Here is a 12526-nt window from a genome sequence, read left to right as displayed (position 1 = left end):
TTACAAGACGAATCCAACTCTTATCTTCAACCATAGCTTAAAAATCTCAACCACATAACTAGACGATCAAAACCATATAATCGATTAACAAAATCAATACCTCAATTGCATGATTCCAACTCTTCTCTTACACGTGGTGCCTTCATAATTTCTAAATAAAAAACTTCAAAAATAAAAAGAAAGAAGATAGAAGAAAATGATCGAAACTAGGGAATTAAGAAAAGGGCGTTCTCCCTCTCTCTCTCTCTCTCTCTCTCTCTCTCTCTCTCTCTCTCTCTCTCTCTCTCTCTCTCTCTCTCTCTCTCTCTCTCTCTCTCTCTCTCTCTCTCTCTCTCTCTCTCTCTCTCTCTCTCCCTATCCCCAGTTTGCTTTTGTTAGAAAAGGGTAAAACGCATTTGTATTTGAATTTTGATTTAGTTGTAATTGAAAAAGGGTAAAACAGTAAAACAAAAAGAATAATAAAAAGGCTTGGGCTGTTATTTTTAAGGTTGGGCACGGGGCCTGAACTAGGACCAAAATTTTTAGGCCTGGGCCAAATATTGTGTTTAAACTTTTTGGACCAAATCAAGCCCTAACCTTTTTTTTGGGTTGGTTTTCAAGACTTTCGGGCCCATTTTGCCCTGTTTTAAGAAAAATAGAAGAAGAAGAAGAAAACCATTTCAACCCTCCAAATCCGAGCTTTCAAGATTTCAAGCTTTCAGCTCAAATCCAACTTCAAATTCACATGCGATATTATCTCTGCAAAACCTAGCAACACAAAATCAAAACCAATGGCTTTTTCCATGTAAACTTACAAAAAAAAACCAAAAACAAAAAACAAAAAGTCAAATGTGTTTGTGGACTCGAGAAAGAATACATACGAAGTAGATACACAAGAAATTATTGATTAAATTCTCTTAAAACCTCTATGATTCTTGGATGTTTCAGTAGTACTCATAATAGCCTCATGACCCTCATGAGCATTTCAACAAGATGATGAATTAACAAAAATAGGAGCAGCAAAAGCAATGTTGGATTCAATATGAGGAAGTATCTCCTCCTGAGCAAACTTGTGATAGTTCTTATTTAAGATGAAAGGGCTCTTCATAATAAAGCCCAAGAGCTTGGCTGGCTCCTTTCGGGGACCCTCTTATGTCAATACCAGGTCCAATTACCTATACTAGAGGTATCCTGATCATTGTTCTCAACAAAGTCTCCCTCCTCGATTGCAAGAGCATGGAGACCCTAGCAGAGCCAGACCTCTCTTCTTCCAGATCTTACGCCTTCTTTTAGTAGTTGGTGGTGGTAAAAAAGAGAGTGAAACATCAATAACTACAAAATGACACTATTATTTACCAATAGCAGACTCCAAAATCAATAGCCCATGCGACCAACAATTATAACGGGCTATTAGCCCATCATAAAGAAAGAACACTCAAATATTAAGAAAATTATGAAACATGCCAATGAGACTCATATAAGCCATTTCTCCCAAAATCAAAACGGTTCCAAAATCAAAACCATCCCAAAATCAAAATCCTCTCTAAATCGACATCTAGGGCCCCGACGAAGCAGCAGGCGAAGCAAGGGGTGAAGCTAGGGCACGATCCCGGCGGCGAGGCTCCTGCGAAGCTAGGGCTTGAAGGTCAGTAGAGAAATTTGTAGTTACTGAAGGTCAGTAGCTATAGTTTGATTTTTGTGCTATGCATTCAACACTGTCGAAATTTGATAATAGCTGAGAAATTTTGGTAGAGAAATTCTAAGAGTCAGTACCTTCAGCATTGTGTGTTGTTTATTTGTTTCACAATTTGGTGGAGCTGTACTAATCTTAGTTTGTTTGTTATTTCTGCAAGATTCAGCAACATTTCATTTGCAGGTTAGTTTCTAATTGCATATTAGCTATCTGTATTGTGATGTTTTAGATTGATTGGCGTTTCTCATTGATCAATACTTTTCGGTGAAGTGCTAGTTTCTTAGGACAGTAAAATAGTCTGGCAAATTTTCGTTGCATTAGTGTTCTTTATTAGTTTTCTATTGAGGGTCAGTAGCTTTAGTTTTGTGTTTATGTTATTTTCTTATGGGATTGGTGGTGTTGTGTAATGCAGAGGTGAAGTCAGTGGTCTGAACTTTGCATATTAGATTTGTGGACCCAACAAATTTGTGACTTTGTGAGCTGAAACTTGAAGCCATTCAGGGTTAGTTAGTATTTCCTTTGCTTTTTTTGGTTTACTAATGAAGTAAGCAATCTCTGGTTTTGATATGGGTAATTTCTGGGATTTGTTTGACGTTTTTGTTTTTAATCATAACTACAAAGGATTTTGCTATGTTGTTTTCTTCGAACTTGTTCCTTCTTTTTCGGCTTAATTTCTTGTTCTTGTCTGTCTATTAGACAAAAAATTTGTTCCTTTTTTTGGTTATGTGTTCTTGCAAGTTCATGGATTAGTTGCAAAATTTGCTGCTTGTATCTTCTACTTCCTTTTGTTTTTTTCTTTTCCAATTTTTATCTCGAAAAGAAATGGAAGAAACTATAGAGATTAATTAGGCTCCAAGTTTAGTGCCAGTTCTTGTCATTAATGAAATTCGGAATGCATTTGAGTGTTATGATTTTTGAAGAGAAAGGATTACAATTGTTTCAACATTCTGAAGATTATGAGGTGAATTTAGAATGCAAGCTTGACCAGTAAGCTATAATAGGGGTCAGTACTCATATTTACATTTATCATATACACAGATTAATCGCAATGGCAAAGAGGAAGACTGCTGCAATAGACAAAGAGAATGCACCGATTGAAGAACATGAGAAGAACCAGTGCAGAGATTTTTTCACCATGACGAGAACTGGTATTCGAAAGTGGGTGATAATTGAAGGCAAACAAAGACCATATTAGGTTGGATTGGATTAGGATTTGCATTTGCATTTGATCAATCTGAATCGTTTTGTTTTGTTAAGTGAGATTAATAGCGAAAGGTTGACCTTTTATGGATGTGGATTTGTGTTTATGAGTTGATAGGAATTTGACGAAAGTAAATTGACATAGATGCATGCTTTTTGAAGTCTTTTTATTGTTAATGTTAAATTTAATTACTAAGTTTCAAATCCAAAAAAAAGGTGCAAGGTCAAATAACTTTGGCTCTTCTATGTGTATACAAACAATCCAACATGTTAATAATTCAGAATTGCCTCTAAAAACTGGAAAGAACTGCAAGTCGTGTATATGTTAGAATGATACTGAAGCTCAGTACATTAAATCTGCAATCTCTCATAATGATACCGAAACCCAGTACATTAAGTTTGTAGAGGTTATTTTGATAATTTACTAGTTAACAAAATTAATTCAAAAAATGGCCTGGGCCTGGACCTTGCGCAAGGTTGAGCTACAATACCGCAAGAGATTTAGAAAAAAAAAAAAAAAGGTCTGATATTGGTAATAAATGAGCTGAGAATGTATCTATTGGTAATTTGCTTTTTTTTTTTTTTTTAAATGTTAATTAAGAGTCAGGCACATCGGGCTTTTTTATATTTCAAATCTTTGAACCGGATATGAGCTGATTCGAATCCGGGCCGGATCGTTTTGGTAAATTATTAGTTTTTTTTTTTGGGTTACAAAAGGAGCCCATTATCGTTTTATCACTGATTGAAGTATTGAAGGGTTGAAGCAGGACGAGGAATTAGGGCTCTGGTTTGAGGATGGATTTGATTGCTGCAGAGAAGAAGGAATCGGACAACAGCCACAGCGAGAATCATAATAGCTATGCAAGAGCACTTATAGATTCTACCGCTCCTACTACCGATAACACCAAGGAAGCCGACGACGAACGCGACCTCAGAGCTGGCCTCCATCCCCTCAAGGTTTGATCGATCCACCCCCTCAGATTTCGATCCCTCACTTGTCCCTAATATTCTTCCATTTTTTTTTTTTCAGAACAAATTCGTATTTTGGTACACTCGCCGAACACCAGGAATTCGAAGCCAGACGTCTTATGAAGACAACATAAAGAAAATTGTCGATTTCAGCACGGTAACATCTTCTTCTTCTTCTTTTTTTTTTTTTGAATCAGACAGTAATTGATTTGTTGCGTATTGTTATTATTACAGGTTGAAGGTTTTTGGGTGTGCTATTGCCACCTAGCCCGTCCTTCCTCACTGCCTAGCCCAACTGACTTGCATCTGTTCAAGGAGGGAATTCGCCCTCTTTGGGAGGTATACCCAACTCTCTCTCTCTTTCTCATTCTATTTTCTATTTTCTTTCTTCATACACAAGAAAGAGAGAGAGTGTGTGACAACTGTTTCTGGTTTTCAGGACTCTGCTAATTGCAATGGTGGGAAATGGATAATACGATTCAAAAAGGTTGTCTCAGGCCGCTTTTGGGAGGACCTCGTAAGCACTGTAACTCTTATTTGTTTTTCTTACTAATTATGCACTTTGCATGCTCATGCCACCCGAGTGTTTTGACAATCTTTGTTTTGAAGCAATTCTTTGTATCCTAAGCAAATGCTGAAACAGTAGCCGTTTGCAAATACATCTTATAAGTATTGAAATTTAGTGAAGATTACTGAATTATCTACTTAAGTATTCCAATTTAAATGAAAATTTAGGAAGTTCTATTCAACATTTGATGCATCAATTAAAATGTAAGCTTTCGACATCCATCATAATTGTATGACGTGTAGGATGAAAATAGAATGCCCAAGAAGCCTCTTGGTTTGCATATCATGTGTTCATTAAAGTTTGGTTCTTCGGCAACATGTCTGGAGAACTTCTTGGTTCGCTCGGTGTCAATGGATACTGATATTTGTTGATGATATCTCTCGGTAACATATTGCTGAGATGTCAATGATACCATGGAAGAGCATATGCCATCTCATAATGTAGTCAGCAAACTCAGAATTCAATGATTTGAAATTGCCTGCATAGAGGTGTGCTGACCGATATGCAGATATTATTGTTTGCTGGTCCACCACAAGGAAACCATATCTCTTGTTTGATGTACTTCCTCTTGGCCCTTGTATGTTGAATTTCACTACTTGACAAGAAAATGTTGTTGCAATTAATCCAAGTGGAGTTCACTGATACTCCACCTAATATTATTCTGACTCATATTTTAAGCTGGGAGTTTTGATTGAGCTTTGGAGCTCAATGTCAAGCTTTCAGAAGTGAAACTGAGTCAGTTCTCTGTCGACTTTGGTTTTGCTTTCCTCTGTATTGATCTTTTGGCTCAGTGTGGGCAAAAATTGATGGCCAAGTTGTAAAACTTTGTATGTAGTTTATGTGAACGATGAGGAAAGAAATTGTGTAAATAATTTGCTAGAAAGAACTTAAAATAGAGAGAAATGTGTACAGATATAAAGGATGGTGGAGGAATGGTAGAAGTAGTTTTGAATCTTTTGTCAACAAGCTTTTGAATTATGTTTTTCTTTTGCTTGTTTTAATTTTTTCCTTTTCAGATAATTTCTGTATGTAGATTCATTTGCTTTTTGATTATACTAGGCTATGTGTACTACCATGGCTGTATCCTAAAGTTGGAACTTGAAACTGAGAGTTCAGTACAGTGTTTCATACTACTGTATATGAATGCAGGTTCTTGCCTTGGTGGGTGACCAACTTGACTATGGAGAGAACATATGTGGTGCTGTACTAAGCATTAGATTCAATGAGGATATAGTGAGTATCTGGAATCGTAATGCTTCTGATCATCAGGTTGGTCATTTGAAATATAATTGCTACTTTCATGGCTAGTTACTGTCCTAGTATAATTGCTTTACATTGTTTCACATTGTTTAACCAGGCTGTAATGGCTTTAAGAGATGCAATTAAGCGGAACTTGAAGCTTCCACACAGCTATGTCATGGAATACAAGCCTCATGATGCTTCACTCCGTGACAATTCATCATATCGAAACACTTGGTTGAGGGGTTAGAAGCTTGCAAAATCTCTTTTGTTGCCACCTGGTAAGTAGCTGTTACAGAAAAAACAAGGAGTTATGACCAAAATCAGTCAAATGATAGAAAAGAGTTCTTGTGAGGTTGGTGGCAATCTGTTAAGTTGAACTGTAACAGACTTGTATTTGTACTAAAGTTACTTTGGATTATCAAACACATCTTATTTCATTTCTGATTATATGCTTCTCTTACTGGACAAGTCTTTCCAATTCTGTTCATGTATTGTTGAAGTTAGGTACTGGTACCAGCCTTTTCTGTTTAGCTCATAAAATGTGAGATCCCAGATTTTCCGTTTCCTATTTTAGAAAATGAAAAATAATTTTGATCTATATTAAAATTTGGATTAATTCCAGTTTACCTACCTGAACTTTCACCCATTCTTCATGTTAGTCCCTGAACTTCTAATTTCATCAAGACTATCCCTGAACTCCCAATTTCCATCAGCCGTGTCCAATTTTCAAAGCTCCATCCAATTTAAACGTTAAATCTGATGCCAGGGTCCACTGTAAGGGCTAGAATGGTCATTTCAAGACAAAAAAATATCAGAACAAAAAAATATATCATCTTCTTCCTTCAATCCCACTTCGACCTCTTCTCTCTCCTCTCTGACCCGATCTAACCTCGATTTCCATTTCACCTCCCTCCACCCCCTCACTGAAAGACTCTAAACCCAAAATGGCGATTCTGAAGGAAAAAGAAAAGAAAGTTGAATGGGTTCACGATTCTAACAATGAAGGCCTCGGTGAGAGAATGGATGGTGGGGATGGCGAGGCCGGCAATCTAGAAGGTTAGGATTCGGGAGGTGAGGAGATTGACGAAGGGGATGCGGGGGTTGGCGGAGGTCGATAGTGATCGGAGGGCAAGGATTGCTGACGCCCTGCCTTAGCCCTTGGAGTACACCGCCTGCAGCCACCACGCGAAGACATCACAGGTCCACCGTGGTACTCGGCGACCTTCGTCGATTTCCGGTCATCTCTTCAACACACCTTCATCAGCAACATTTTCAGATCAATTAGAACCTGAAAACCTAGAAGTTTGATCACGAACCGACACCGGAAAACCCAAGCATGCACTGTCGCCGGGCACTTTGGTATTCTTCAATCCCCGGTGAAAATCGAGCCACACCACAACCATATTTGGAGTAAGGATTGCACGAAGGACCAAAGCCCCAAAACCCCGACCATAGATCGGAACTCAGAGCTTTGCGCCGCTATCCCTGCAAAACGAGGCACACCTCCTTACTTCACCGCCATCACGCCAAAACCTCCGCTTGTCAACAACGATTTCAGACGTGCACGATTTGGTCAAGGATGCCCAACTCTCCTTGACGTCTCAGTCCAAAAAGGCAGAGTACTAGATCGATTTACTTTGGTCATTGCACCTTGATTCATCACTGTGATCAGAAGAACACTTACGCCGGGCTCGAGCACGAAATGGTTTCCAGAGTGGTGGAGAGCCTCGAGGTATACTAATTAAGCTACTCCGATATGGTATATTTCATACTGTGGATCAATCTGGTTTTACTTTTTACAATGGAGATTTTGGTTGTGGCTCAGATTCAATTCCAGCTTCATAAGGGATTGAATTTTCATCCGGGTTGTCTTCATTGTGATTGTTCTAGGAGTGGGTCGCTCTATTTTTATATCGTTTGGTTGCTTTGAATTGATTTTGCTAATGGAATTGTATAAAATCTGGGTTCTTGTTAGAATCTGGGATCATGTTGACATCTGAGTTCATGTTGGAATCTAAATTCATGTTGACGAAGTCAAAAGAAATTTATGTAGTCTTAGCAGCAAATTAAGTTCAAAGAACCCAACCGTGATTAACATGGCATGGGCATGAGAGGCAAAATAATCTAGAAATTGAAATCTTAAGCTTGTCTAGATCTGCCATGGTTTTCACCTTTGAGAAGATGTACAACAGTGTTAACCTTAAGGTTGTGCGGCTTAGGCATACCAAGAAAATTGAAGAGTTTTTTTTTTCGTTTTTTTCTTTGACAAGGGGTAGTATAGGAATTTAGCAATTCCATCTCTTGCCACGTCATCACTTAACGTTCAAATTGGACGGAGCTTTGAAAATTGGACACGGCTGATGGAAATTGGGAGTTCAGGGGTAGTCTTGATGAAATTGGAAGTTCAGGGACTAACTGTTACGTCCCGAACCTAGGAATTACGATTTACTTTCGTGTTGGACGGTAATTGTTAAATATTTTCAATTTTGAACCGTTATGGATATTTTAGTGGCCCTAAAAGTTGACTTTTTATTCGGGTCAAAATTTGAGAAAATGTTCTTCACGAAAGTTGTAGGGGACGTTAAACCGAGCGCGTGCATATGTGGTTCGTAAAAATCGGACTTCGTATGCAAGAGTTATGGCCGAAATAGTAAAATTACTGTTCACGGTAATTTTTGATTAAAATAGAAAGTTACCTAGGGTAGGTTTCCATTTCCGGAAACCCACCCTTCCCCTTTCTCTCTCCTCCCCCCCGAGCTCTCTCTTCCTCCGGTTCGGCGATTTTCCTTCCTCTTCCGATTGCCGGCGATTCCGGCCACCCCAAGGCGTGCCACCGGTCATCCCAAGATCGCCTCCTCCCTCTGAGCACCCCTGCATCCTTGGTTTTCCACGATTTGGCCGGAAAACCACGGATCGAAGCAAAACCTCCTCCGGCTGCAGTTTTGGACTTTTGCCGATTTCCGGCGATTCCGGCCACCTCCGGTCCCCATCTCTTCATCGAAGGTTTGGTTTTTGCCACTGATCATTTCCCCTATGGCCTTGTAACACGATTTGAAGTGTAGAGGCCGGATCGAATTAGGGTTCTTGATTTTTCTGGGTTTGTGTTCATTGATTGATTTCGACTGTTTCTAGTTGTTATTTAGAATTGTTGTAGTTATGAAGTGGAATCAGTGTGTTGAGTAGGTGTTGTACCTGGAATTTGGTGGCCGGAGGTGGAGGTTGGCCACCGGCACGTGAAACCCACGCACCGCCACTGTAGGTGGCGCGTGAGACAGGGTTTTGGCCGGGAATTTTGACTGTTGAACATGTATTGGGTCAATTTTACGCATAGTTAATTAATCGAAGCTTGGAAATGGATTTGGAGTTGAATTGAATATAAATTTTGATGGTTGATCAAGAAAATTGGTGAAATTGTAAATCGAATTACGAGGAATCCATCCATCGGATTTCCTCGGTTTGGCCTTTGAGCCTTTATATTAAGGAGATAATATTATTGAAGAAGATTGGGAGAAATTGGGCAATTAAAGTGATATTAGGGTTGATTTTAATTAATCCAATTTAGTTTTCCATCCCGAAATTAAAGTTACGAACGTTATATTGTACAGGACGTGAGGAGGATTTCCTCGAGGAGGGTTTGGATCGACGGCAAGCTTAGCCGTACTTTGTGAGTGGACGTTTGTTTTAAATAAGTGATGCATGCATTATTTATTAAAGCTTGATTTATTTTGTTAACGTATTTTTCCGAGCATATAAAGATAATTATGATTTATCTTATGGAATTACTTCTAAATATTATTTTCCATGAAGTGATTATGATTTATATCGGTTGAGAATTTGGTTATAAAGTATTTATGCTCGGATTCGAATTTTTATTTGAGACTTTATTTATAAATGGAGTTCGTTTGAAATAAATCTCTATGATTATTTATTGATTATGATTTTGGCATTGGGAATGCCTCATTGATGATTTATTTATTTCTTGAGCGTGTGGGACACGCTGTTAATTTATACGGCTTTTTACGAAAATCAGAGTACGGTTGGGAATCGTACCCGTATGTCCTTTATACGTGGGACTTGGGGAAGCTTTAAGGATTTAACGGTTTTTAAACCGCCATACCCAGGGTCGTTATATATATATTATATTACTGGCTAGCCTATTAGTACTCCTCCCTACTTACTATGTGTTCGTAGGCGAGTAGAGGAGAGCATGGGATGCTCTAGAGTGTGGGACACTCCGACCCGAGCCAATAAGGCTCCCTTCTTTCGTATGGTGAACGTCCTTCCCCATATTTTATTATGATTCGACTAGCGGGGCTAGTCTGGTTTATTTTATCCAGCGGGGCTGGAATGTTTTGCACGAGATGTGAACTTAAGGAAATACGTTTTATAAACGTTGCATGCATCGAGACTTTATATTGTAAACTTGTGGGAAAGTATAAATTTATCTTCATTTATACTTATTTATTTTGTCCACTCACTCTAACGTTTTTATGTACTTTCCCCCTGGGCCCTTTGGTTTAAATTGCCCAGATCACAGTGTTGCGGACCGGCATAGGAGCGGAGGCTAGTACCACATTTGTCATCCATTCTCAGTAGGTTATTGATTAACCTACTTATTGTTTTATATTCCGAGTCTGTTCCTTAGATTGCTCTGAATACTTGTTGAGAGTGGATTTATACATTTGTATAATTATGTGTGTAAGAGTGGTTTATTTTGGGAGATTGTTGAACGATTGAGTTGCTGGGTTGTATTTGTTTAAGATGTTAAGATTGTGGAGTTTGATGTTTATACTTGGAAAATTATGGAATGTTGCTAGGAAGCAGGGTGGCTTCAAGCATAGCATTTAGAGTATTTGAGGAGTGTTTTCAGCAGGTTTAGGGTTGCCTATTTTTAGGGGAGGTTCTGTCGAATTTTCTCGAAAAGTGGGTCCCGCAGGTCCACCTAGGAGTTAGGAGGGTAATTCCGGGGTGGGTCCTGACAGTTGGTATCAGAGCATTAGGTTTCCCGTTTCCTGTCATCTATACTACTTTATACAATTGAGGACATCTAGTATCTTCCGAGTGATGGCCCGACCGCGGCGGATCCCCATCGTATGCTCTTCGATACTAGTGTGTTCTTCAAGTGTATAAGGTAGTTATCCTAGTATCTTCGTTGTGAGTCATCTAATTCTCTCTTAATCTCAGGTGCTATGCCTCTTAGACGCCGGACTCGTGGGGAAACCCCTCCCATTCCAGGAGATGAGCATACTCCTGGAGGAATAGCGGAAGCGTTGGGACGTATTGTGCAGCAGTTGACTGCAGCGCTTCCAGGCTCCAGAACTGACTTTACCATGGAGCGAGCGAAGAGGCATGGAGCTTATAGCTTCTCTCATGCTCCTGAGGCTATGGATGCCCAGAATTGGTTGAACAAAATGGAGAGAGTCTTTACTCAAATCCATTGCCCAGAGGATCGAAAAGTGAGTTTAGCGGTGGATTTTCTGGATGGTGTGGCTTATGATTGGTGGTCTTATATGAGCAGGGATTTAGAGATCGATGGCCCAATCACTTGGGAACAGTTCAAAGAGCACTTTAGTGAGAGATATTTTGGCAACTCATCGGGCCAATATTGATTGCTTTCGTAAGATTGTGGTCTTTCAAAGTCCAGGGAAGCCAATGATTACCTTTCAGGGAGAACGTAATGTTCTAGCTTCCTGTATGATTTCCGCTTTGACCGCGGAGAGGTTGTTGAATAAGGGAAGTCAGGCTTATTTGGCACATGTGGTGGACACTAGCAGGGAAGAGTTGAGTATTAGAGAGATACCAGTGGTTAGGAAATTTGCAGATGTATTCCCTGACGAATTACCTGGTTTACCTCCTGCTAGGGAGATAGATTTCACTATTGATTTACTCCCTGGCACCACACCCATATCTTTGGCACCATACAGAATGGCCCCAGCTGAATTAAGAGAGTTGAAGATTCAGTTGCAAGAACTAGTGGATAAGGGGTTCATCCAATCTAGTGTGTCTCCTTGGGGTGCCCCGGTTTTATTTGTTAAGAAGAAGGATGGTTCTTTACGGTTGTGCATTGATTATCGAAAGTTGAATAGGGTTACTGTGAAGAATAAATACCCTTTGCCTCGTATTGACGACCTCTTTGATCAGTTGAGGGGAGCCAAGGTCTTTTCCAAAATCGATTTGAGGTCTGGTTACCATCAGTTGAGGATAAGGGAGTCTGATGTACCCAAGACTGCATTTCGATCACGTTATGGGCACTATGAATTCAGAGTGATGCCGTTTGGGTTGACTAATGCTCCTGCAGCTTTTATGGACCTCATGAATAGAGTGTTCTGTCCTTACCTTGATCGTTTTGTGATTGTGTTCATTGATGATATCTTGGTGTATTCAAAGGACAATAGTCAACATGCCAAACATCTAAGAATTGTATTGCGAACTTTGAGGGAGGCCCAGTTATATGCGAAATTCAATAAATGTGAATTTTGGCTGAATAGTATTGGATTCTTGGGTCATGTTGTATCTGCAGAAGGTATTAGTGTGGACCCTCAGAAGGTAGTAGCGGTGCTAAATTGGGAAAGACCTACCACAGTGACAGAGATACGTAGTTTCTTGGGATTGGCAGGTTATTACCGGAGATTCGTGCAAGATTTCTCAAAGATTGCAACTCCTCTTACTAGGTTGACTAGAAAGGGTGTGAAGTTTGTTTGGTCAGAAGAGTGTGAGCAAAGTTTTCAAGAACTCAAGGGGCGTTTAACTAGTGCTCCGGTCCTAGTTTTGCCAGATGATAGTGGGGAGTATGTGGTATATAGTGATGCCTCGAGGCAAGGCTTGGGTTGTGTTCTGATGCAACATGGAAATGTGATTGCCTACGCCTCTAGACA

At 39.6% G+C, this 12526-nt stretch overlaps 1 protein-coding gene across 1 annotated transcript; it reads left to right on the top strand.

Moving 5' to 3' along the window:
- Nucleotides 1-3592: 3592 nt before the first annotated feature.
- LOC112193567 (eukaryotic translation initiation factor NCBP) lies at nt 3593-6119 on the top strand. Its single transcript, XM_024333757.2, has 6 exons — nt 3593-3829; nt 3903-3998; nt 4076-4180; nt 4281-4358; nt 5559-5678; nt 5767-6119. Exons 1-6 carry the CDS (start codon nt 3668-3670, stop codon nt 5896-5898), a joined length of 693 nt encoding a protein of 230 aa, XP_024189525.1. The 5' UTR covers nt 3593-3667; the 3' UTR covers nt 5899-6119.
- Nucleotides 6120-12526: the final 6407 nt, after the last annotated feature.

The sequence above is a fragment of the Rosa chinensis genome, chromosome 3, assembly GCF_002994745.2.
Source record: "Rosa chinensis cultivar Old Blush chromosome 3, RchiOBHm-V2, whole genome shotgun sequence".
Lineage (NCBI taxonomy): Eukaryota > Viridiplantae > Streptophyta > Magnoliopsida > Rosales > Rosaceae > Rosa > Rosa chinensis.
This window is presented reverse-complemented; position numbering and strand designations above follow the sequence as displayed.

Bases quoted from the DNA above. Each gene is read 5' to 3' on its own strand.
- LOC112193567 (XM_024333757.2), top strand. From the start codon at position 3,668: ATGGATTTGATTGCTGCAGAGAAGAAGGAATCGGACAACAGCCACAGC. The intron at 3,830-3,902 runs GTTTGATCGATC...TTTTTTTTTCAG, and splicing joins CTGGCCTCCATCCCCTCAAG to AACAAATTCGTATTTTGGTA. The intron at 5,679-5,766 runs GTTGGTCATTTG...TTGTTTAACCAG, and splicing joins GTAATGCTTCTGATCATCAG to GCTGTAATGGCTTTAAGAGA.